The 25,478-nt window shown below is 60.7% G+C and overlaps 1 protein-coding gene across 3 annotated transcripts; it reads left to right on the forward strand.

Annotated features, from left to right (window-relative positions):
- Nucleotides 1-860: 860 nt before the first annotated feature.
- CDK18 (cyclin dependent kinase 18) lies at nt 861-24,610 on the forward strand. Of its 3 annotated transcripts, XM_059673262.1 has the most exons (17): nt 861-1,023; nt 15,669-15,817; nt 15,981-16,120; nt 16,688-16,813; nt 17,626-17,682; nt 18,478-18,592; nt 18,720-18,814; nt 19,068-19,130; nt 19,714-19,837; nt 19,941-20,061; nt 20,726-20,823; nt 21,047-21,152; nt 21,273-21,315; nt 21,987-22,077; nt 22,406-22,483; nt 22,960-23,056; nt 23,148-24,610. In XM_059673262.1, exons 2-16 carry the CDS (start codon nt 15,694-15,696, stop codon nt 23,031-23,033), a joined length of 1,455 nt encoding a protein of 484 aa, XP_059529245.1. In that variant the 5' UTR covers nt 861-1,023; nt 15,669-15,693; the 3' UTR covers nt 23,034-23,056; nt 23,148-24,610. The 3 variants fall into 3 exon arrangements, with proteins under 3 accessions (XP_059529245.1, XP_059529246.1, XP_059529247.1); XM_059673263.1 differs by lacking the exon at nt 22,960-23,056 and having other exon boundaries at nt 862-1,023; XM_059673264.1 differs by lacking the exon at nt 861-1,023 and having other exon boundaries at nt 15,682-15,817; nt 16,006-16,120.
- Nucleotides 24,611-25,478: the final 868 nt, after the last annotated feature.

Genomic DNA, 25,478 nt, shown 5'->3' on the forward strand with positions numbered 1-25,478 from the left:
CATGTACCTGGGTTGCGGGCACATCCCCAGTGGGAGATGTGCAGGAGGCAGCTGATCGATGTTTCTCTTTCATCGATGTTTCTAACTCTCTATCTCTCTCCCTTCCTCTCTGTAAAAAAATCAATAAAATATATTTAAAAAAATTATTTTCGTGGCTACTTCATAACTGTAATGTTGCTACTGTTATGAATCGTCATATAAATATCTGATATGCAGGATGGTCTTGGGCGACTCCTGTGAAAGGGTCATTGGACCGCCAAAGGGGTCGCGACCCACAGGTTGAGAACCGCTGCCCTAGAGCTTGGGGGCCGACCAGGTGGGAGCTTTGTCCCTAAAGGTGAGTGACAAGTCCCACTGGACAGGGCAGAGGAAGGGCCCCAGGGCTACTGCTGTCAAGAACTCTAAAGGCCAGACTGACCGACTGGACCTGTCTGTGCACCTTCGCTCCTGACCAGGTGCTGGGAGCAGGGTCGGGCTCAGAAGGAGGGAGAGCTGCCTTTAAAGGCGGGCCCTGCAGCACATCACCCAGGGCCCTGGCCCCGTCCTGGGGTGCTCCAGCCCAGAGGGTCTCACCCCTTAGTCCAGGCTCTCCGGCCAGCCCCGGGGGAGGGGGCCAGCCCCGGGGGAGGGCCGGCAGCGCCCAGGCCTGGGACCCAAACCGGAAGAGGTGCTCGGACAGGGTGCCCAGAGTGGGCGAAAGGGGTGGGCGCCCGGGCAGAGGGAGCCGCGGAGATTGGCAGCTGCTGTGCAGCCCGGGAGGGACGGGGAGGAGTCAACTTGTACACGTGAAAAACTCCAGCGGGGCCGGGCTTTCCCTTCCTCCTCCTCCTCCTCCTCCCCCTCCTCTTCCCCACCTTCCTCACTCCTCCCTGCCCCTCCCCTCCACCCTCCCATCCAGCTCAGGTTGCAGCCGCTCGGGGAGCCGCTCACCTTTCGGGAGCAGGGCCAGCACCTCCGAGCCGGGGCAGGGACCCCGACCGGGCGCGGGGCGCGGCGCCCATCCCCGGGGCCCCAGGACGCGCGGTGAGTCCGGCCGGCGGGGCCGGGAAGGAGGGGCGTGGGGGGCACCGTGGCGCCGGCGAAACGGAGCAAAGGTGAGCTGGGCAGCTCTTAAAGGCGCCGCTGCCTTTGCTGGGGGCGAGGGGGTGGGGGAGTCTGGGGGAGCGGCGTGGGAGATGGGGCGTCGCGAGGCGTGCTGGGGGTGGCGGGCGATGCCGCGCAGAGGCCAGTCTCAAGTCCCAGATGCTCAGGTAGGAGGGCGATTTTGCATTCTCAGTACCCCCCCATCCCCCCAACCCTAACCACCCCGGAGTCTGCATCGGGACTCCCTGGGCCCCGAGCTTGGTCTGAACCCCGGCAAGGAAAGTTTTCCACTCAGCGGCGAGCCTGGCGCTCTCCAAGTGCCCTTCCTTCTGGGGAGGGCAAGGGTCAGGCGTCTCCGGGGAGGAGGGAACCGGCGAGTGTGGGGCCAGATCGCTGCCCCGAGGGCTTTCGGGGCTCCCGGGAACTTTCTAGAGCGCAGCTGGGAGCGAGACGGAGCGGGGGGGGGGGGGGGGGGGTGAAGGTGGAAGGACGCGGGAGGCTCTGCAGGTCCCAGCGCTGGAGGTGGTGGGAGGGGTGAGTGCGGCCTCGGGGATTGCCGCCTCCTCTGTCTTCCCACCCACGAGCCCAGAGGGGCAGTGGCCCCCTGCGTGGTAGCCACTGGCGAAGGGTTAAGAGCCATGGGAAAGGGTGGGCGGCCTGCTGGGCTAAGGGATGGGGCTGGCGGGCTGTGCTGTGCGGGGGACAGGATCAGGCGTGGGAAATGCCGCGCGGAGGACGAGGACCAGGCCTGCGGTGGGAGACTGTTGAGACTGATTTTCTGTGCGATGGGGTCACCATCCCGCCTGGCACCACTGGCCTCTTTCTAATTCTCTCTGAGCCCCCTCCTGCCGCAGGGGTGGGAGTTGGGGCAGCGAGGAGTGGAGGTCAGTTCTGAGCACCCGATCCCCACCCCCAGCCCGGCCCTCAGCCGTTGCCCAACTGTGGCCTGGGCCCTGGTGACTCACGGACACCACTGGCGTGCCCCTCCTGTGTCAGCGTCCTGTGAGAGTCGGCATGTTCGTGTGGCCCTTGCCATGGGGGCTGGGCACGCAGCACAGTCCTGTACACTGGCCTGAGAGGGCCACATCCTTGAAGATGCCAGGGGAGTCTGGCCAACAGGGTTGCCTGGTCCTCTCAGGTCCCCGGCCTGGAGCCTGGCCTTGGCAGGGGGCTGAGACCACAGTGGCTTAGGGTTGGGGGGAAGTGAGGCAACATGGGCTCCTGGGTTTGGGTCTGCATCTTCAAGGCCGGCTGGAGAGGGCCACCCTGCCACCCAGCAAAGCTACTGTCTAGGTTTCTAGGATTGCCCTGCCCCGGCCGCCAAAATGTGTAGCTGATGAGCCAGGGAGGCTGACCTCCCCCCACCCTGGCCACCACTCTGCCCATTAGGTTCCTGGGAGTCTCCCCGCCTTCATACTCCCCAAACTTACTGGGTTTCCAGAGCTAGAGCAGGCTTCAGTGCGTTACCCTAGTGGCTACCATTTACTGAGTATCTACTCGGTGCCAAGCAGTGTGTCACACAGCTTTATGAGGAGGTGTTATCACCCCCACATGACAGGGGAGGACACAGCTGCTCTGAGAAACCAACTTTCCCAACGTCGCAGAGGTGGGACCCAGCCCACTTCCATGGGACCCCCGACTCCCTGCTCAGCCTCTGCCCCATCAGAAGAGATCCCAGCCCACCTGGAGCTCCCTGGCTCCACCTCAGCCTCAGGAGAAGGAAGGATGGGGGTGGCGCTCCAGTAAGAGACTCCCGTGTGTCCTGTGCCAGGCAGAGCCAGCCTCTCCGTGGGGCGCAGGAGAGAGGGCACCAGATCTGAGGAACGAGTAGGTTCCTGGTCTGGGATCTCACGGGCTCGGCTGCCTGCCTTGGAAGCTCCCCCCGCCCCCCGCCCCCCGCCCCCCGCCCTGGGGGCCTCTGGGAGATGGAGCTGCCTTCATAGCTGCATTTGTTTTCTCGAAGCCAGACTCTGTCCTCTGCCCACCTGTGCCTTCTTGTGCCCAGGCACATGGGCTCCAGGCTGCTGGGCGGAGCTTGGCTTGGCCTCCCAGCTCCTGCCCCAAGCTTACCTCTCCTTTCCCTGGGATGCCCCATTTGGACTTTTGTCCAACATCTCCATCTCTCTCTCTTTCTCTCTCTCTCCCCTGATCCCTTCTTTCCTTTTCCAGTTTGAAGCCTGAAGGGAGGGGCTGGATGGAGCCCAGCTCCAGCACACACCAGCTGTGTGACCCCTCTCTCCCCAGCAACCGCCTGAGCTTCCCCCAGCCTCGGCTGCCTCATCTGGGAAATGGGGGTCTTGATCGGGAGGGTTGCTGTGCGAAGGGAGTGAAGGAACACAGTTCCTGGCACGCAGCAGCTGCTAAGCAACCAGTAGCTGTACGTACCGCTGTTGGTTATTTGGAAAGGGATTTCCTAGTCCCGGCGCCGCGCCTGCTCTGGGGCAGCGAGAGACCGAGGCAGGCTTTCCGAATCCCGTCAGGCCAGGCTCTTAGCCTCTTTCCTGCTCCTCCAGGTTGGGGAGGGAGGCTCTGCATAAGGGAATGAGGGGGGTGGGGTACAGGTTGGAGGGAAATCTGCGAGAGGAAACCAGGAATCTGTGCTGAGGGGACTCTACCCTCTAGCTTCCAGGGTGAATGAGGCAGGCACTGGGAGCTGGAAACCTTCAGCCTCCTCCTCTGAGGCCTGGGGCAGGCCTCCTTTCCCTGGGGTAAGACGACCCCCTCCCCCAGCACTTAATTAATTGCAGTCCCTGTTCTGCTCTGTTGTCCATGAGGGAGTGTCTGGCCTGGGTCCAGACTCACCTGATTAACTTCACGGTCCCTTTGGGAACGAGTCCCATTTCCCTTCCCTAGCCCCGTGTCCCGCCACAACCCCTTTGCTCCCCACCCACCCCGGACCCTTCACCTTTGTCCTCCCGGCATGAGCTGCTGAGTGGGCACTTTCCCATCTCCAGGGGGTGGGAGCAGACAAGGGTAGTCAGTCTTGTCGTGTTCTGGTCCCCACAGCTGTGGACACACACGCAGAACCCACTCCAAGGCTGGGCTCACGTCGGTCAGGTAGAGCAGCGGTTCTCAACCTGTGGGTCGCGACCCCTTTGGGGGTCGAACGACCCTTTCACAGGGGTCGCCTAAGACCATCGGGAAACACATAAATAATTACATATTGTTTCTGTGATTCGTCACTATGCTTTCATTATGTTCAATTTGTAACAATGAAATTGGGGGTCACCACAACAGGAGGAACTGTATGAAAGGGTCGCGGCATTAGGAAGGTTACGAACCACTGAGGTAGAGGGGCTCACACCCAGGATCAGGACACACCAGTGGCTGGGCGGGGCCGGCAGGAGCTGCCCGTGGGCGCAGCCGCGAATCGGGCAGAGGAGAGCGGCGGCCCATCTCAGCCAGCCCTCCTGTGGAAGGAGCGCCCATCTGCTCCTGCAGCCTCCATGGTGCTCCATCTGCAGCGGAGGAGGGATGGGGGTGGGGGCGCGAGGAGGGATGCGGTTTGGCTTTGAACCGAAAAGGGTATTGATGCTCTCTGCTCACATGAGTGGCCCCGGTGAGACAGGACACCTGGTCTCAGAGACACCTGGCCGGGACCCTGGAGGGGACAGTGAGTGATGAGACCCCTGCCCTGGAACTCTGCATGGTGGTCTCTCCCTGTGCTTCCGCCCCACCCCCAACATTAACGTCTTTCCTTAGGGCAGTGGTTCTCAACCTTCCTAATGCCGCGACCCTTTCATACAGTTCCTCATGTTGTGGTGACCCCCAGCCATAAAATTATTTTCGTTGCTACTTCATAACTGTAATGTTGCTACTGTTATGAATCGTCATGTCAATATCTGATATGCAGGATGTATTTTCATTGTTACAAATTGAACATAATTAAAGCATAGTGATTAATCACAAAAACAATATGTAATTATAGATGTGTTTTCCGATGGTCTTAGGCGACCCCTGTGAAAGGGTCATTCGACCCCCATAGGGGTCGCGACCCACAGGTTGAGAACCGCTGCCTTGGGAGTTGGGATGGACAAGGTGACTCTATAATGGCTTGTGCAGTCGTTCATTTTCTCCCTGTTGAACGTCTCCCTCCTGTCAACGTCCAGGGTGGAGGCCATGTGTGGGCTTTGGGGTCAGGGGTCAATTCAGTCCTGCCTCCGCCATTCAGTAAGTGGTTGCCTAGACGAAGGAACTTGCTCACCCATGTTCGTTTCCTCATTTGGCAAATGGGGAGAGTAATAATAGTGTTACTTCATGTGGTTGTGCGGATTCCAATGAGATAATGTCCGCAAACTCCGAGCTACTTAGTTGTTGTTGTTAATCCTCACCTGAGGGTATTTTTTCCACTGATTTTGTTTTTTTTAGAGAGGGTGGGAGGGAGGGGGGAAGGAGGAGAGAGAGAGAAACATCGATTGGTTGCCTCTCATACGCACCCTGACTGGGACTGGGGATCAAACCTGCAACCCTGGTACATGCCCTTGACTAGGAATCGAACCCGCAACCCTTTGGTTCATGGGCCGATGCTCTAACCATCTAGCCACACTGACCAGGGCGACAGTCTCTTAGCTTCTTGCCTTACCTGGTGGCTGCTAGACTCTAATGCCATACAGGCACTGGGTGCTCCAGGGCAAGGCTTGGCAAACCCTGGCGCTTGGCCAAAGCCAGCCTGTTTTAGTATGGCCCAGGAGCTAAGAATGTTTTTTACAGCTTTAAGTGGCTGGGGAAAATTCCACAGAAGACACTAATATTTGTGACACTTGAAAATTGTACAACATTCAAATGTTAGTGCCCACGAGCACAGCTGACTGGACTTCCATCCGGCTGTGGGCACTTGCCCCCCTGGGCAGGAGTGTATGGTTGCTGCAGGGACCCCGTGGCCCCCGGAGCCTGAAGCACGGACTGTCTGGCCTTTGCCAGAAGGCGCTTGCTGACCCTGCTCCGGATAATTACAGTCCTCCCAGGGCTCACACTGAACAGCTCTGGAATCTCGATCTAAAAATACTTTCTTTTCACTTAAAAAGAAGTGTTACTTCTTTCAACCTGAGCACTGAATGCTCATTATGGAAATATTAGATGATGCAAATCGGCAAAAAGAAGTCTTAAAATCACCCTCAATTCTGTCCCCCAGGGATAACTACGGTCAGCATGTTAACATCTGTCTTTCTGGATTATAGACAGTGTTCGTGTGTACATGTGTACATGGGGGACACATGTATGTCTAGCACACATATAGCTTTTACAAGTTGTATACATCTGCCTTTTTTTTTTTTTTTTTTTACTTAAAAACACATCTCCAACTATATGCTGCCTCTCATGGTCCTAAGCCCACTGGGCTTATTCTCGTGTCTCTGGCCCCTGGGGGACCCCTGAGGTGCCTGGCAGGCAGTCGGCCCTGCCCGTGTGAGATTCAGGGCTCAGTGGGCCACAGTCATCAGCACATGGGTGGTGGTTTCCACCAGTGGAAAACATGAGGTCACCAGGAAGAGTGTGTACAGAGGGGGGAACAAAGGGCCCAAGAGGGAACTCTGGGGAGTGCCGACACACAGGGACAGGGAGAGGAAGTGAGTCCGCCAGACACAGATACGGAGGGAGAAAGAAGTAGGAGGAGAAGCAGGAGGCCAAGGGAAGGGAAGCCCAGATATAGAGCACAGGACAATGCCTGGTGCCCAGCAGCTACTTGTGAAATTAGAAAGTGACAGAGAGACGAGCCCCTCCCTTCAAGAAGCCTGCGCTTGGGCGGGGTGGGGGAGGCAGGTGCCACGGATGGGGCAATTAGAGGACAGGCGAACAGCGCTGTGCAGCGGCTTCCCGGAGCCTCGGAGACAGGGGGGAGTGGATGGGAGGTAGCGGGGCCCAGCCTGGTGGTTGGGAGACCAATGAGAGTTCGAGGAGGTGGTTTGGAGAACGTTGACCCGAGTGCTGTTGGAATGCGGGCATAGGGTCGTGTGGGCCAGTCTGGGGGTGGGGTGGGGGCTGAGAGTGGAGTATAAATAGGAACACAGTCTAGAAATGCTGGGAAGCCCTTGCCTCCGGCCCTCCCTGCTCCTGAGACCAAGGGGTCCCCAGGGACACCAGCCCTGGGAGGCCCCCGCCGTTCCGTGGCTAAAGTTGGGCATGGCGAGAAATCAGAGAGCTGTTCACCAGGATCCCGTGACAGGTTCTCATGTCGGGATGAGGGAAGGCCAGGGAGCGGGGGGACTTGGTGCTCTTTTCCCCCTCCTCCTCCTCCTGATCCGTAGAAGATGGTGAGCACAGCGTCTGTGCTTAGGCAGCCGGAGAGGAAACCGACGGAGCGCCCCCCTTTGGGATTGAAGGGCGGCCTTAGAGAAGTCTCTGGACCTTTGAAAGCACGGGCGGTAGGTGAGGGGCCTTCTTTGAGGATCTTTAACGGAGTAGGCAAGGGACTCTCTCCTCTGCCTAGAAGGCGAGGCGGGCCTTGCCTGGAAGCAGGAAGAGGTGGGGATGGAGGTCTTGCTTCAGCCTCTGGTCTGGGAGGTTCTGCATGGCGAGGACCACAGCTGACAGAAGGGCGCCTGGTCCCATCTTATCACTTGCCAATCCAAAGCCTCCCCAAAGATTGCAGGCCAGCGGCAGCCGGGTCTCCGAAACAGGCCACAAAGAAAGTACCAGAAGATGGTCTCTGTGCCTCCATTTCTTGAGCCTCAGGGAGCCAAAGAGAGTGAGTGTCAGCAGGGCTGCTGTGGGGCCACAGAGAGGGGCCAGAAGTGGGGAAGTCAGGGAGTCAGAGGGCTCATCTGTAGGGGTCAAGGTCAAAGTCTGAGCTTGGGTCGTGTGCCTGACCCAGGAGTCTCTGGAAATCTGCCCCTGAGGGATGGGAGCCTATGAGGCCCCCCTGCCAGCCTCCCTCCCCATGAGCCCCGCAGGCCTCAGCTTGACGTATGTTTGGTTGGAATCTCTCATTCGGACTTTTCCCAGCCTTAGTCCACCCCTCACTGTGGGGCGGCACCTGCCAGGCAGGAGACCTCTGCAGGCCTCCCTTAGGCAGGAAGCTGCCGCGTCCGCCCCAGCCCACCAGCTCCCCACTGCCGTCGAGGCCAAGAGCTGGTCGGAGGAGGGTTAGGTTACGGCTGAGGCTTTGAGTCCAGCCGGGAACTGATGGTCTCCTGTCGGTCGTCTTGCTTCCAAACAGCTCCTGGAACGAGGAATTCCCAGCTTTCATCTCACTGGTCAGGGGAGGGTCGGCTTGGTGCCAGGCCCTGGGTCAGGCATGGGGTGTAATGATGAGCCGGACCCAGTCCTTGCCCTTAACAAGCTCACAGGTAAACGAGGGAAATAGACAAGTGAACGGGACCGGTTGCCAAGGGCTCTGCTTGGGGATGTCCAAATGCCGTGGGGGCACGGAGGAGGGGCGGCCTGGCTGGGGCCAATGGGGTTTCAGGTTGGAGGAAACAGGGGCAGCGTAGCAGGTGTCTAGGGGGAGGTTGCTCCTGGATGGAGCCCTGACGACGTGAGCACTTCGCTGGCTTTTCCCAAGACCCTGGCCCATCTAGGCCCTGGCCCGCCATCCAGCGTCCCACTTCCCGCTGAGAGCCAGGAGAAGCGAGGCAGAACCGCGTCCCGGCGAGCCGAGGGCTGCTTGGCTTGCTCTAGTGTGGCCAGAAAGAGGGCAGGGCCAGGTCCGCCCCAGTGCTGCTCAAACCCTACCTACCAAGCGTGCGGCTGGCCCGACAGGAAGATAAACCTGGACACAGGTCCCTGGTGGCCAGAGGTGCCCGGAAGGGAGCCAGCATGCATTGTACACAGGCAGACCTGTCCTCAGTGGGGCTGATGTTTCTACATCGGTAGAGGAAAGAGGCTTAAGCAAGCCTTTATGGTACAGTGGCTCCGGTCTGAGCACCTGGGAGGTCCGGGTCCCTGGCGCCGTGCGAGGCGCCGGGGAAAGGAAGTTGACTGCTCTCGGCCTGAAGGGCACCCCAGTCTAGCTGCGCGCAGGCCACGAGGAAGCGAGGAAGCGAGGAAGCGAGGAAGCGTCGCATTCCACCGGAGGAAGGAGGCGGTGTCCTGTGCAGCTTCTCAGGGGAAGGACACTGGAGCTGAGCTTGGAGGTGGTGTCACCAAGGGGAAATGAGGAGGAGCGTCCCAGGCCCAGTGAGCCCACGTGCAGAGCTGTGGGGCACAAGCGCGGTTTCCTCTGCAAACGCCAAGCACGTTCCACGGAGGAGTGCGAGCTGAGACAGGGAGGCAGGGGCTACAGCACCAGAGGCCTGCGCGGCTGGCCCTAGAGTTTGCGCCCCCCCGCCCCCCCCCCCCGCAGGGCAGTGTTATACTGCAGGGGAGTCTCGCAGCCTGGTAGGTGGGTGGGAGGTTAGGTATTATCCCCATTGAGCAGACAAGGAAACTGAGGCTCGGGTGTCTGCCCAGGTGGCAGTGCTGGGGGGTGGGGGGGTGGGGAGAGCTGGGATTTCTCCCAGGACTCCAAACTGCAGACTTTTGGAGAGCAGGCCTGGGCGGTGTGGGGCGGTCCCTGCGGGACGTTCCATCAGGTAGGGGCTGCAGGGGCTGAGCCCCAGACACTCAGCCTCCCCACCTGGCCTCCTTCCTATAGGTTAGCACAGCGCTCTCTCTCTCTCTCTCTCTCTCCTTCTCTCTCTCAAGGCCTTTTCCCCTCCCCCCTGCTTCCTACATTCCAAGCAGCGGCTGTGGGGAGTCCTGTCGCTGTGTCCAGGGCGTCTGTGCATTGGCAGGCCGCGCAGTCTTCCTAGATTCTTGCCGCCCAGAAGGCCCAGGCTGGCCGCCTCTTGTGCAGGTCGGAGCTGGGCGGGGCGAGGTCAGTGATGAGGGCTCAGGGCTTCGGCTTCTGCCCTTGCCTCCTGGCTTCAGGCAGCCACGGGATGACTGGCTTCCCCTGAGGTTCCTCCCAGGCGAGGAAATTAAAACCTCAAGCTGTGCCGGGCAGGGCAGGGTCGGTTAGAGGGTGAAGGACGAGATGCTATCTGCGGCTCCCGGCAAGCACCGTTCTCACTGTTCTCACCATGTCTGAAGTCTCAGCTCCTGACGGCTGCGCACTTGGTCAGCTGTGGCCTCTGGTTCTTTTGAAACCTGCAGGGAGCGGGCAGCAGAGGGTGTCAGCAGGAGGTGGTCAGCCTTGGGACTAAGGGTCAGACCCTCTGGGCTTCAGAACGTGGGCAGTTGGAAGTGATACCCTCCAGCCCCTGGCCCTGGGCCCACAGAGACAGATCCAAAACAAAACAAAACCAAAAGGAGCTGGGGAGTGTCCGACGTGCACCCGGAACATGGTACGCACTCTCGGGCTGAGAAACAGACAGCTGTGCCTGCTGTGTGTCAGCAGCAGGAGGCGGGGACCAGAGCGGGCCCCGTGGGTCGTGCGCTTTGATGGAGGGGCACCCAGTGGTCCTGGAGGCTCAGCGAAGCTTCTGAAGACCCGAGACCTGAACTGCATGCAGGCGTGTGGCCTGCAGCAGAGCTGGGGTGGTAGGGAGGGGAGAGGGCAGAGAAAGCTGGAGAGGAAGGGGCCCAGATCTTGAAGGACCTTGGGTGCAGGCTGGGGGTGGGGCTTTACTCAGGAGGAAGGCAAAGGGGCTCCTCATAGGGATCTGCTGGGGACCTCCAGCTTGCTCCCCGGAGGTTAAGAAGGGAAGCTGACCCCCACCCTCCTCAGAGCACCGATGGGCTGTGAGGGCGCCTGTGAGGGGTGTCTGATGAGCTTTAGATGGGGCCCCTTTGCTGGCACGTCTGAGCAGGAAAGTAAAGGAGAGCTGGCATTTGCTGGGTGTCTCCCTGAAGCTGGTGCCGTGTCATGTCAGCTCACGCGGCATCTCCATGCAGACGCCCTCTGGACATCAGACACTTGCCCAAATCCCACTCCTCCCCAAGCCATGCAACCCCTGCTCCCAGCATGCCTCATGCCCATCCTTCCCGTTGCTCTGGCCCGAAGCCTCAGAGTCCTGCTTGGCCCCTTCCTCACAGCCCATGTGCAGTCTGCAAGTCCCTTTGGCTTGCAGATTCCTCCAGAACCCCACCTCTTCTCCCCACCCCCACTGCTCCCACACTGACCCAGGCTCCGCCGTCTCTCTCTGGACCTCTGATAGCCTCCTGCGCACAGTCTGTTCTCAACACCACAGCCAGAGGGAGCTGTTTAAAATCCAAGTGGCTCGGCTGGCGGGCTTCAGTGGTTGAGCATCGACCTATGAACCAGGAGGTCATGGTTCGATTCCTGGTCAGGGCTCATGCCCAGGTTGTGGGCTCAATCCCCAGTGGGGGGCGTGCAGGAGGCAGCCAGTCCATGATTCTTATCATTGATGTTTCTCTCTTTCTCCCTCTCCCTTCTTCTCTAAAATCAATAAGGATATATATACTTTAAAAAGCAATATCTCATTGTAAAAAATAAAATAAAATCTAAGTGGGATCACATCTCTCATCCGCTTGAACCCTCCCAAGTCCTGAGGGGCCTCAACATGATCTGCTCTGCTCGGTGCTCCCCTCTGGCCTCCTCTCCAGCCACAGCCACCCCTCCAGGTCCCCACTTCTGCCTCAGGACCTTTGCTCCTGCTGCTCCCTGGCTCACCTGCTTCCCCAGATTCCACATGACTAGCCTCCTTCCCTGGCCTACTTGGCATTTTCCCAAGAAGATGCCACCTTCTCAGGGAGGCCTTCCTACCCACCCTACTTAAAGTCACCACGCCCCCACCTCTCACACCTTCGGCTGTATTTCCTCCATTGCACTTGTCGCCACCTAACGTTCTGTGTACTGTTTATTTTACTGCCCACGCCGACCCTCCCTGCCTTGATTAGAACGTAATGAAGGTGGGAAGGAATGTCTGTTTTGTTCACAAGATTCCTGGGGTCAACAACCGTTCCTGGCACGTAGTAGTTGTTCAATAAATAATTATCAAATGAACAACCAGAGCCAAAGCAGAGAATTACGTAACGTCATCGCCATCCTACAGCCTGCTGGTGGTAGCACCAGGTTTTAAACCTGGGCTGGGCTGGAGGAGGAAAGAGCACCCATAGCCTCGGGCACAGGGAGGGGCGGTGGGGAGCATTCCAGTTAGGAGACCACACGGCTCCTTTCTCCTCCTAACACGGCGACACCGGGAGACTCTGAGCAAGTCAGTTCCCCTCTGTGAACCTGGGTGCCCCTGTGGCCAGCGAGGGGTTGGGACAGTGCCTTGTGCGACGGTCCCAGGACTCCAGCCCTTTCTCCTGGGTGCGCAGTGGCCTCTGGGCAAGTGTCTGTTTCCTCCTGGCCCGGCCCCTCCTTCCTCCTGTGCCATCCACTCCTCCTGCACCAGCTGGACGTTCTGGGCTGGCTGGTGTGTGCCCAGGAGGAAGTGGCAGGAGGTAGGCTGGGAACTTTTCAGACTTACCTGGGCATGGGGCACAGGAAGGAAGGCCTGCCGGGCACTCTGCCTGCCCAAGCCCGCAGCTCCCCGCTCTGGAGAGGGCTGTGCTCCTTCACCATCCCCCACCCCACCCAGGCCAGCTTCCCTGGACGCCCGTCTCCCTCTTCCCCTGGCACCAGTCGCACGGGGACAGCCCCAGATGGCTCCCTGGCCTGGGGACAAAGGCCACACTGTGCCCAGCCCTGGGCTGGCCTCAGGCTGGGTCACACTGAGCCCTTCTGTCCCCATATGGGGGTGGGGGCAGACGCCACAAGGTGACAGGCCATTTTCCTGTCTCCCTTCCCCCGCGACCCCCAAATCTGAGGAGCTGACTCTCCCAAGGGAAAAGTGACAGAGGCATCTTGTGTCTTGAGCTAGGAAACAACAGACCATTCACTGCCCAGGCTGCCCTGTCACACCCAAGACCCTGCTGGGTTCAATGCCCCGATTGTCCCCAGCAGAGAGAGGCAGCCACTCTCTGCCATGGTCACCACCCCTGCCACCTGCTCCCTGTCTCCATCCGGAAGTCCATCCCTACATCTGACCTCCATCGCTCCCGCCACAGTGACAGCCACTTCCCCTTGGGCTCTCCTCAGGCCAGTGGAGGACAGCTGGTCCCCATCTCTCTGCCTCGCTTGGCCCCACATTCCTGCTTGAGTCAGCTGTCCCCCACCCCCCATCCCCCCACAACTCAAGTGGGTGGCTCCTTGCTTCTGAAGGAACAGGAGGAGAGTAGGTACCATTCAGGGCTGGGCTCCTTTATCGTGTAGAAGTTGGGGGCCTCCCTCCCAGAGGCTTTTAAGGAGCCCCCTGCCTTCCTACACAGCGAGAGCAAGGACGTGAGATTCATGGTGGCTCCTGGCGGATTCCTGAGCACAAACCCATCGCTCCCTGCCAGAAATCCCAGGCGGCAGGACGGCTTTATGGGGGGTCCCCTGTTTTCAGAAGGGGGCGTGGCTGGCTCTCTTGGCAGAACTCAAACCTCAGGGAGCCAAGTGCCTGGCTCCCCCTACCCTCCGGGTAACCATGATCGAGTCTGGGGCGTCAGTCTGTGCCTGCAGACATTTCCTCCCCTTCTTGGGGTCCTCCGGCTCCACTCAATGTGCTCTCCACCCTCGGCTCCTCCCCAGCTCGCTCTCAGGGGTCCCCATCGCAGCCAGGCGGGCAGTGGGAACCCGGACACATCACCCTCCCTGTCCTGGCCTCAGGTGCTTCCACCGCGGCTCATGTCAGATAGTGGGATGCTTTTTAAGACGCATTTTCCCGGGTGCCATCCTCAGAGCCTCAGTTCCAGAATCTGAGGGTGAGACCCAGGCATCTGAATTTAAAAAAAACAAACATATATTTGTATTGCTTTCAGAGGGGAAGGGAGAGGTAGAGAGAAATAGAAACATTAATGATGAGAGAGAATCGTTGATCACCTGCCTCCTGCATGCCCCACACTAGGGATCGAGGCTGCAACCCGAGCATGTGCCCTGACCAGGAATCGAACCGGGACCTCCTGGTTCAGAGGTTGACGCTCAACCACTGAGCCACGCTGGCCGGGCAGGAATCTGAATTTTTTACAAAGCTTCCTGGTGATGCTGATGCTCTGCCAGCCTTGTAAACCACTGACCCTTATAACGGAGTCACCTCCGTACTCCTGTCGTGCTGGGCAATGTGAGTCACAGGTGGGGTGTGTGTAGGCCCCCGTGGCACTAGGCCCATATGCCCCTCTGGCACAATGCCTGGCACGCAGTAGGTACTCAGTCCTCGTTTGTTGAGCTGAACTGAGCGAGACTTCAGGGCCCACTGGCCGAGGGAGGCTTAGCTGGCAGTGCAGACCGAAGGCCTGGGTTCTGAGAGGCACAAGCCCGAGGAAGGAAGCTTGGCCATGCCCAGTGTCGGGGCTCCGGGGAGTTTGGGGACCAAACTTGAGTGCATTTGGGGGCAGCCAGGAACATTCAGTTCCATGGAAAGGACCCTTTTCAGGGTTCCTTCTGGCTGAGGACAGAAGGATGTGATCATTAGGCAAAGCAAACATGTTACTGACCCATAATCCCTTAAACCAGGAGGATTCAGGAGGGGCCTGGTTGCCTTGGCAACCGGGTAGTAGCCAGTGACAGGGCTGAGAGCATCCTCGGGGATGGGCTGTGTCTGGTGCGTGGGTAAAGCTGGGGGAGGGGGAGGGTGGCCCCTCCCATCACAGGACTGGCCCCCATGCCTTCCTGGCAGATGTGGGTGGGGGCCCTTGCGAGACTCCTGGGTCCCGGCCCCACTGCAGCCGAGGGAGTGTGGGCAGAGCAGGGTGAGGGGGCGGCCACAGTGGGAGCTTATGAAACTGTGGCTGGGAGGAGGGACAGCCCCGCTCTGGGTTCTCAGGGCAGGACACAGAAGGAAGGGTCTGGGGGAGGAAGCAGTGCATGTCTCCTCACTCCGAGGGCAAGGGGGCTGAGGAGCTGCAGGGAGAACCCCTCTGGCTGGGGAAGGGCCCCCCAAGAGCCAGCAGAGTGGCCGCCCCTCCCCCACTGTTCTCTGCAGTGGACACCCTTCCCGCTTGGGGCTCCTCGGGGACCCTCTGTGTCTCCCCTGAGACCTTCAGCTGCGCCGGAACACCCACATCTCAGCTGGAGAGATGGGGCTGGGCCAGCTCAGAGGCACACACCTCCTCCCTCACTTTCCCTCTCTTCCGTCTCCTGGGGACCCAGGACGAGCCAGCGAGGAACCTCCAGGTGTTGGTATGAGGATGAATGGGGTTTGGACCAGACTCTGTCACGAGGGCGTAAGCCGGGCTGATGCTTAGCTTATAGGCATCCATCAGCGAGGCTTACCGGCTGCTGACATGTCCAAGCTCACACACAAGTTGGTAAAGAGCTGCTGGCCCGAGGGCCATCGGGTTCTGGTGCCCTCCCTGCCACTCAGCCTTCCTTCCAGAACTCTCAGATCTCCAGCAGCTAAAGGGTTACCTCCTGGCCCTGGGGGGGCCTCCAGGACCCTCTGGGCATGCCATGCTGCTATTATGAGCAGTGCCGTATGGTTCTGGTTCATCCTTAGTGTGAGCATTTCCCAGGAGCAGGGAATCCTGGTGGATTCACAGCGGGGGAGAGGGTTGGGAGCTGGAACCTGTGAAGACTCAACCCTGGCTCCCAGGGCAGGGCCACAGAGCTTGATGGAAAGACCAAGACCCGCCATTCCCTGTGGCCTTGTTCTCATGGCTGGCTCTCCTCACTTCCGCCTCAGGACCTGCTGCCTGGTCCGGCCGATCATGAATAAGATGAAGAACTTCAAGCGCCGCTTCTCCCTGTCCGTGCCCCGCACCGAGACCATCGAGGAGTCCCTGACGGAGTTTGCAGAGCAGTTCAACCAGCTCCACAGCCGGGACCATGAGGGTGAGGGCACTCCCCCCAAGGCCCCTCCTTGCCCTCGACCACGCTGACCACACCCCACACCTCCACACCGTCACTGCTGGCCTTGGGGGAGGACAGAGGGAGGACGGGGACTTCCCTCCGGGGCAGAGGGGCAGGGAGGGGAGCTGATGCCTCTCCCTCTCAGATCTGCAGCTTGGTCCTCTTGGCAGAGACGCCCAGCCAGAGTCCAGCACCTTCTCCCCCACCGACGGTGGGGAGGAGCCCAGGCCTCCGTCCCCGGGCATGCGGTTCCGGCGGCAGAGCCAGCGCCGCTTCTCCATGGAGGTAAGGGCCCTGGGCCGTCCCGTGGGCCTGGCAGGACGCATCCACTCACGTGTGCCCGGGAGGGAGGTGGCCTTGGGGCCAGACTTCATGGGTTCAGATTCCAGCTCTGCCATTGATTAGCTCGGTGACCTTGAGCACCTTTCTCAACCTCTGCCTACTGCAGTCACCTTGTGTTAAAATGGTCACCGTGAAGATTAGATGAGCGGCCTTGTGCCACGTGCCTGGAACATTCCTGGTACATAGCAAGGGCCGGACAACTGGACTATTGTTCTTATGACCCAGGTGCCCAAGTGCATGAAAAATATGCGTCCAGAATCATAGTGTCCGCAGGAGCCTCAGTGCACAGGCGGGGACACTGGCCGGAGAGGGGAAGGGGCCTCCAGAGCTCACGCAGCAACAGGCCGGTGTTCACGGAGGTCTCTGAGCACGTGGTTGAGGCAGCTGGGAGCCTGGGTCGCAGCCTGTGGCTTGGCCCCGCGGAGTTGCTCTACAGGGAACGCCGGGCCCAGGGTGAGAGGCAGGGGTCCCACGGCACCAGCTGCCCACGTGTCGCCCTGACCACTGCAGGACATCAGTAAGAGGCTCTCTCTGCCCGCGGACATCCGCCTGCCCCAGGAATTCCTGCAGAAGCTGCAGCTGGAGAGCCCGGAGCTACCCAAACCGCTCAGCCGCATGTCCCGCCGAGCATCCCTGGTGAGTCCCCAGAGCGGCCGAGATAACCAGGGTGGGACACCCTCTCCCAAACGTGGACACGCACGCACGTGGTTGGGCCGCTTTGGGCCGAGGCCACAGCAGTTTCTAGGGACGGTCCCGAGCCTCTGGCGCCACCTGCTGGTCAGAGCAGATATAGTCCTACATCCTTGGTCAACATTCACTCTATGGCTGGGTCCCGCCAGGGCTGGGGCTGGGCCTCCTCTGGGCCCAGGGTCTCCACTAGAGTGAAATCAATAGACCAGCTGGCACGTGCTCTCCAGTCCTGGCTGCCATCCTGTTTCCTTGGGAGCATCTTCCTAAACACACAGACTCTGGTTCCCACGCTAGATACCCACAGAATCAGACTCTGGGCGGTAGGGCCCAGGAATCTGTATTGTTAAGGGTTGGGCACCACTGAGCTAGAGGAAAGGTGCTGATGAGAGAGGCTACTGGGGTGGTGGGATCTGAACTGGGCATTCGAGGTGCAGGGGAGGAAAAGACAGTTCCTGGAGCGAGTAGTCCGAACAAGACAGAGATAGACAGGTGACGTGTGCTGAGGCAGAACCCGGTCTGCAGCCCAGGGCTCCACACCCCCCACCGCTGGGAGGAAGGAACCCACACTTCCAAGGCCTTCCTCCTTTAGCACAGGGATGGAGGGGAGAGGAGAAGAGGGGGGATTTGTGGCCTCAGTCCTTCTCTCTTCCCGATGGGGGTCTCCCTACCTTTCCTCCTGGGGAGGTGGAGCGGGGGAGGTGTGGTCTCGGGGCTGCTGGGGCCTTCAAGCTCACAGGACCCTACGTCTCTTCTCTCAGTCAGATATCGGCTTTGGGAAACTGGAAACATATGTGAAACTGGACAAACTGGGGGAGGTAAGAGACTGGGTTTGGTCTTCTCAGGGCAGCCAGCAGGATGGTTGGGAGTGACAGGGCCTTCCCCGGGCCTCCCTGACCTGCCCCCTCGCCGCACCTGCCCACAGGGGCACGCGATCTTGGCTGGGCAGCTGGGCTCAGCCTTTGGCAGGTGCTGGGGGGGCGGGTCCAGGTGCTGGAGGAGGGTGTGAGGATGGAGCGGCTCATGGGCCCTGGGCAGGATCCAGTGTATTTTTTCATGCCAGTATTTCTTGTCTGAGTTCGAATCCGCACTTGACCATGTACTAGCTCTGGGGCCTTGGGCACGTTCTGCGACCCCTCCGTGCCTCTGGTTCTTCCTCGTCAAGTGGGGATCCTAACTGGTCCCCCTTACAGGGCTGTTGAGGGTCGAAGCGGTCACTATGATAAGCTTGCGGACAGCACTCAGGTGCCTGGCATGTAGCTAAGTCCTGTCAGCTGTTTCTGTGATCATTGCACCAGGCTTTATGTTCGAGGCTGCCCGGGGGGCAAAGGGCTACAGAGAGAAAGAAGGTGGCCCTTTCCCTGCAGAAACCCAGAGAGACCTACGCAAACACCAGCAGCAGGAAGAACAAACTGGCGTTACAATAGAGGGGCCCTGGCCTGCTGGGGGCTGGGGGAGGACAGTCGCTCCGAGCGGGAGGAGTTAGGGATGCTTCGCAGAGAGATGAAGGGAGAAGGGGGAGTCACAGCCCCAGCAGGGGCACAAGAGGGGGGCCCTGGGCAGAGGAGAGCAGCAGCCGAGTGTTGCTGGGGCCCCGGGGTTCTTCTCCCCAGGGCACCTACGCCACGGTCTTCAAAGGGCGCAGCAAGCTGACGGAGAACCTGGTGGCCTTGAAGGAGATCCGGCTGGAGCACGAGGAGGGGGCGCCCTGCACTGCCATCCGAGAGGGTACAGCACCCCCGGGGCCTGAACTCCTGAGGGCTCCTGGGAGGAGTCTGGGGGTGCGGGTCATTGCAGGAAGAGGGGGTGTGAGGGGCGCGTGGGGTGCTGGGACCCAGGTGGCCTGTCTCCCCAGTGTCTCTGCTGAAGAACCTGAAGCACGCCAATATTGTCACCCTGCATGACCTCATTCATACGGAGCGGTCCCTCACCCTGGTGTTTGAGTACCTGGTGAGTTGGGAGCTTCTACCCCTTGTGGCGGGGGGTGGCGGTGAGGGTGAGAAGAGGGGAGATTGGGGATGTCCCAGGTCTTGTTCTAGAATCAGGTTCTCAGATGTTCCAGGCCTAGGGGCAGCTTGCAGCAGGGACCTGTCCCACTCCTGGGCTTTGGCCTACGCCGGGACGGGGGGATGGGGAGGGGGCTGGGGGCGTGGTTCCAGCCCGGCATCAGGACAGGCCGGGGCTGAGCGGCTCTGTGTTCCAGGACAGTGACCTGAAGCAGTATCTGGACCACTGTGGGAACCTCATGAGCATGCACAATGTCAAGGTGAGCGCCTCTGGCAGGGACCCGGCACTCAGGCCCCGCCCATCTCGCACCCACCTGTCCTCAAGCCCAGCGTGGGAACTCACTCACCTCCAAGGGCCCTGGCTGCTGAGGCTGCTCAGAGCTTCAAGTGAGGACGGAGGGAAGGGCAGTGCCACTCGGAGAGGACCAGGAACTGTGCTGGGCGCCTCAGCCCACCATACAGACACATACCCTCTGCCGCCATCTACCCCCCTCTCCCACCCCAGCATGAGTTTCCCCACCTGGCAGATGGGAGCATGAGTTACCTGGCGGGGTGAAGGGAGGCTTCTGGGATGCATGACCTCTTCTGGTGTTGGTCAGAGCGTCAAGCGCATACATCCCCACATGCTGGGCTTCCTGGCCTGGAACTGCCTGCCCTCCCCCATCCTCCCGCCTCCCCCGTGTACCTGTTACTCTTCCCTCTGGATGGGGTTCCCGGGGGTGGGTGGAGCCCAGTTGGCTCTCCGGGTCCCTCACCCTGCCCAGTCCCTGTCCCCATCCGAGGCCCAGCCATGGGACACGTTCCCCCCTTTCACTGCCCCCCTTCTCTTCCCTCCCGCCCCAGATCTTCATGTTCCAGCTGCTGCGGGGCCTCGCCTACTGCCACCGCCGCAAGATCCTGCACCGGGACCTGAAACCCCAGAACCTGCTCATCAATGAGCGGGGGGAGCTGAAGCTGGCGGACTTCGGTGAGGACACAGCCCCAGGGCCGCCGGGAGTCTGCCAGGCTCCTTAGGATGCGGGCGCCCTGGGGGAGGGACGGCTGCGGCTCAGTGACATGTCTGTCCCTAGGCCTGGCCCGGGCTAAGTCAGTGCCCACGAAGACCTACTCCAACGAGGTGGTGACCCTGTGGTACAGGCCCCCCGACGTGCTGCTGGGGTCCACCGAGTACTCCACCCCCATTGACATGTGGTGAGTGAGCGTCCGGGGACCTGGGGAGGCAGGGGGAGGACCTCCCACACCTCCAGACTCCCTTTGGCTGCCCCACGTGGCATCCTGGTGAACTGGATGCTAACGGGTGAAGTCTGAACCACACTGGGGTTCCCTGTCTCTAAGTAGACCCCTCTGAGCCGTGCTTCTGAAGTATTTCCCCGGGGTCCCCGGGCTCACCGGAGGCCCCACTGTGAAGGCGATGATCTGCGCAAGCAGATCGACTGGACGTTGTGGAAAGAATATTTCATTTTAAAAATTTGCATGGATATTATTTGTTATCGTATGAACCCAAAAACCAAAACTAAAACCCAGGTTTCCGATGCATGGCCACTGTGCCCTGTGCCCTGGGGGTCTGCAGGAGAGCGGATATATGACTTGTCCCCTCTGGCGGGGAACACAGAGTGGACAGGGTTTGAGACAACACAGATTAAGGAACTGCCAGGGGGTGCTGGCCGTGCAGACACAAACCCCACAGAGTGACAGGGGAGCGGGCAGCGCGCCCTAGAGCCCGCAGGCGCCCCCATAGAGGCTGTAGTGGGGGCTGGGCCACCCACCCCAGCTCCAGGACGTCCTGAGCCCCCCGGGGCAGGGCATCGTGGGGGAGCAGCCGTCCCTGACGCGCGCTGCCCGTTGCTCCCCGCAGGGGCGTGGGCTGCATTCACTACGAGATGGCCACGGGCAGGCCCCTCTTCCCCGGCTCCACGGTGAAGGAGGAGCTGCACCTCATCTTTCGACTCCTCGGTCAGTCTCCTGCGCTCCCCCAATGTGACCACCAGGGGGCGACAGAACTCTGTCCCGCCCAAGCGCATAAAGGGACTGGGACCAGCGGCTGCGCCTGCTCACAGCAGGGCGAGGACCCAGGGGCCTTGGCCATTTTCTGTCTCCTCCCTGACATTGCACCCCTCCAGGTCGCCCTTGTCCCTGGCCCCTCACCAGGCCCCCCACCCCTTTTTTGTCTCCCTAGGGACCCCGACAGAAGAGACGTGGCCCGGAGTGACGGGCCAGTCTGAGTTCCGCGCCTACAACTTCCCCCGGTACCTCCCCCAGCCGCTCATCAGCCACGTTCCCAGGTAGCCTCCCTCCCCAGCCTCCTCTCCTCCTTGTGGTCCTGGCTGCCCCTCCCGGAGGTGCACACACCCTCCCTCCCACCCCGCCCAGGCCAGGCCTGTGCCAGCTCCTTCCTCCTGCAGGTTGGACTCCGAAGGCATCAACCTCCTGACCAGCCTTCTCCTGGTGAGTGTGCCCGCCGCCGGGCCAGGAACGGGCAGCCAAAGACAGCTGAAGCCCACGACCCTACCCTGGCCCCAGCACCCACCTCTGTGCTCACCCGCTCACACGTCAGGACTGTCCCTTCCCGGCCACTGTCCACCCCCCCACCCCCCCACCCAGGCCCAAGAGAAGCACGATTTCCCCGCTGACTTGGAGTGGGGCGCACTCAGAACCAAAACCCAATTCAAACTCACTGAGTGGCTGTGTGGCTTGGGCAAAGTGCAGTCGATCATCCATGTTTTATAAGATGGCCCTGAGGCCAAATCGAGTTTATGGAACACACTTACTCTGGGGCATGTCTTTAATCGTTAAAGCACACAGAAGAGGGTACTTGTTGGTGTGACATGTTGCTATTACTGTTAACGTTGTGATCGCGGTTGCTTTAGCGGCTGCATTTCCATCCCCAGAGGAGGTCACGCTCCCGAGGTCCCATGTCTTGTTTTCCTGCTGGTGGGGCCTGGGCTGAGGCTGCCTGGGGCTGGGCGGGAGCTGGGAGCTGGCAGTGGACCCCAGGGCCTCTCAGTTTGGGCGCGGGCCCCTCCCACATGGGCATCTAGCTTAGCTTAGGGGAACCGCTTCTCAAAGGGGTCCCTGCAGCCCGCCAGCCGGGACCCAGCCCACCCCTGTGCTTTCAGTATGAATCGAAGAGCCGCATATCAGCAGAGGCCGCCCTGAACCACCCCTACTTCCGGTCCCTGGGGGAGCGTGTGCACCAGCTCCCAGACAGTGAGTGGCGGGGTGGTGGGGGGAGGGGGGAGGGGAACCCCAGAGCCCGGAAAGGGGGCAGCAGGTGTGGGCAGAAGAGCTGTAACAATGAGGCCAGAGGCCTTCAGTCCGGCTGCACAGCCTTGGGCCAGGGCTGCCCCTCCTTCGTTTCTCATTTGGGAGCAAACGGCCAAACTGTGGGTCCGAGGCTCTGCCTGAAAGGCACAGTCCTCACTGAAGGGGTTCCCCAGCCAGGGGGCGCTCCCAGCTCCATGCTCTCTGGGTGTGGGGCGCAGGCTGGCAGTGCAGGGCCGGCTCCGCCCAGCTCTCCCCCTGTCCTCCCCTCCAGCTGCCTCCATCTTCTCCCTGAAGGAGATCCAGCTCCAGAAGGACCCAGGCGGCCGGGGCCTGGCCTTCCAGCAGCCAGGTAGGGCCTGTGCGCCATCCCCCGCCCCTCCTCCCCCACCCCACTTCGTAGAGGAGGCAGGACAGGCTGCTCGCCCTCCTCGGGGAACAGAGGTGGGGCCCAGCAGCCCCTCTTGTGATGGGAAATCAGTATGGCCTCCTGGACCTTGGCTTCTCTTCCGGGGGCCTGTGGGGAGCAGGGAAGGGCCGGTTTCCCTATCTCCAGCCCAGGCTTCCTCCTCTAGTGTCCCCCTCCTCCTCCCCCACCAACCCCACCCCCACCCCGACAGAACTGGCTGCCTCTCACAGCCCTGAACTGAAGGCATGCGCTCTCTGAGTGTTCTCTGCACGCTCTGAGCTCTCCAACTAGCCTGCACCCTGGAGAGCTGTACTCGGCCTTGGAAACAGCTGATGGCCTTGGAAGTGATAGGCACTTTCCATGCATTAACTCATTTAATCCTTAAAACACCTGAAGTTGGTACTATTCCTGCTCCCCAGTCAATGCAACGGAGGCTGTGAAGAGGTTAAGTCTCAATTGCATGCAGCTCCTAAGTAGTGGAGACAGGATTTGAACCCAGGACTGACTGGCTACCAAGTGCGTGCCCTTGCTCGCCCTGCCCCTAGTTCTGGAGCACGCCCTTCCCTCCGGCCCCGGCTGCCTCACTGCAGTCCCCTCTGTTCTCCAGGACGAGGGAAGAGCCGGCGACAGAGCATCTTCTGAGCTGCGCCCAGCCCACTGCGGCCAGAGGGAGAGAAGGCACACTGAGCAGCTGCAGGCAGGGTGGCTTATGCGGCCCTCGGAGGACGGAGGACAGAGGACGAGGCCAGCCAGGAAGACCTCTGGCAGCCCTGCTGGCCACAGCTGGGTCCTGACCTGCTCCCCGTGTCTCCCCGGTGGCCTCAGCCTGGACACCAACCCCTCCATCACCTGCCCTGGGAGGGGGTGAGGGACAAGGAAGGACCTCGGACGCTTTTCCATCCCAAAGCCCTCGGGCACCGGCGTGGGGCCCACGGGGCCAGGAGGACCCAGCTGCCAGGCTAAGCACGGTACCCTGGACATGCCTCCCCCAGGGCCTGCCTGTCTCACCAGTTTGGTAGATCCCCTGATGGGCCCCTCATTCCCTTCTCCCTTCTGAGAGCAGGAAGCGACATGGCACCTTTCCCAGAACCCTGGAATCCTGGGTGCCAGTTTGTGTGCCAAAGCACCTGAGGGGCAGGGGCCCCCAGGGCCACAGGGGAAATAGTAGGCCCTGGATGCTGCTGGATGCCCGCTGAGCCAGGCGGCCTGGCACCGCCAGGGGCACTCCTGCGCCTCCGCTGCCCGCCGTCTCCCTACTCCGAAGGGGACAGACTGCCTTAAGTTGGAAGGTGGGAGCACGCGCTGCCCTTGGAGCTCTGACCCGAGCTCCTCCCTGCCCAGCCTTTCCCCAGAGCAGCTCCTGCTTTTGGCACCCGTGTGCTGATAAGCCAGCGCGGGGCCAGGGTCCTGAGGACAGCACCCAGATAAGCAGGGTCACCCCGGCACTGGTGCCAGGCTGGCCTTGGCTCCTTGGGCCTGGCACGGCCTCCCTGCCCTCCTTCCCAGCCCCTGTGGCCCTGTCCTTGCTCCGCCTGATCCTGGCACCAGCCGCCCCAAAGGGCGGTCGTGAGAAGGCGAGTTAAATGGCCAGTCCGAGGTAGAGGAAGGTGGGGTGGGCCAGCACAAGGGGCTGCAAGTCTGTGGGGCCTGGCCCCCTGGAGAAGGGCCTCCCCAGCACCTCTTCCCAGCCTGCCTGCTGTGTCCCCAAGGGCACCTCCACAGGTGGCTGAACCTCGAATACCGAATACCGAGGCCAAGGGGAGGCCAGGCCCGAGCTTCCCATACCAGCCCCTGCCCTGCCCGCCCTCCGCCTGAGGGCAGCCCTGGAGGGTCTTTGCCTCCTGCAGGGCACCCCCCCTCCCCCACGGTACTGGTACTGTGAACGTCATGGGACTCAGCACGGAGACCGACGCCATATTTAATTCATGTACAGAGAGGAGCCGCAGTCTCGCGCTGAAAAGCTGAGTCCGACAGATTGATGCCAAAGATGGAGGCCTTCTGGGCCTCAGGGGTGCGGGTGTGGGTGTGGATGTGCGTGTGTGTGTATATATATAAAGTGGAGAGAGCGTTTGGCTTGTGTGTCTCTCTGCACCCCCGTGGGCTGTAGGAGGACGCCTTGCACCCTCCCGGCCGTATTCCCAACGCTGCTGTGTTGAGGGCCAGGTTGATGCCCGTGGGCGCGGAGGAGGCCTGCGTCCAGCCTTGGCCCAGGTCCAGCCTTGGCCCAGGCCGGTGCCTGAGAGTGGGGCCAGCCAGGGAGCCAAGAGGAGGGCTCTGCAGTTCTGGGTGCCGTAGCCAAGCCTGTGCTCCCCCAACCAGATGGCTCCCTGACTTCTTGGGAGGGAGGAATATTCAAGAGGGTTGACGTGGGGAATGGCCAAGGCCAGGGAAGCAAAAACTAGGGTACACACCTCACGGTGGTTCTGGCCCAGCAGTGCTCACCACCACCGTGGCTCCTCCTGCTGCCCAGTTGCCTCTGACCTTGGGTCTGTGTACAGCCGCTTTCACACACACCTTCCACAGCTCTCGGCATCCTGCTCTCTAGGTTTGTTCTCTCCAAGGCCACTGGGAGAATGTGAGGCCCCTGAGCCACACCCCTGACCTCCCCTGTCCAGTGGGCTCAGCTCTGGCAGGAACCTTCCAGTGTGCTGGCCTGTTTTCCAGAGGAGGAAGCTGATGTGGGAGGTGGTAAAACAGAATTTTTGGGCTGGAACCCTGATTCTTTGTCCGCCGGAGTCGAAGAATGAATCCACGGACAGAGGGTTGTATAGTAAAGGTGGAGATTTAGTGAAGAACAAGTCCAGACTCGCACGTGGGGAGAGGGAAAGAGTCCCACAGAATGGACTCCCACTGAGTTCCTTTCCCCTGTGGCTTATCAAGGCTGCAGATCCTGGTGCCTTGATATCCCCTCTGATGGGTCACTATTCCCTTAGACTGG

Source organism: Myotis daubentonii, chromosome 18 (assembly GCF_963259705.1).
Source record: "Myotis daubentonii chromosome 18, mMyoDau2.1, whole genome shotgun sequence".
In the NCBI taxonomy this organism is placed as follows: domain Eukaryota; kingdom Metazoa; phylum Chordata; class Mammalia; order Chiroptera; family Vespertilionidae; genus Myotis; species Myotis daubentonii.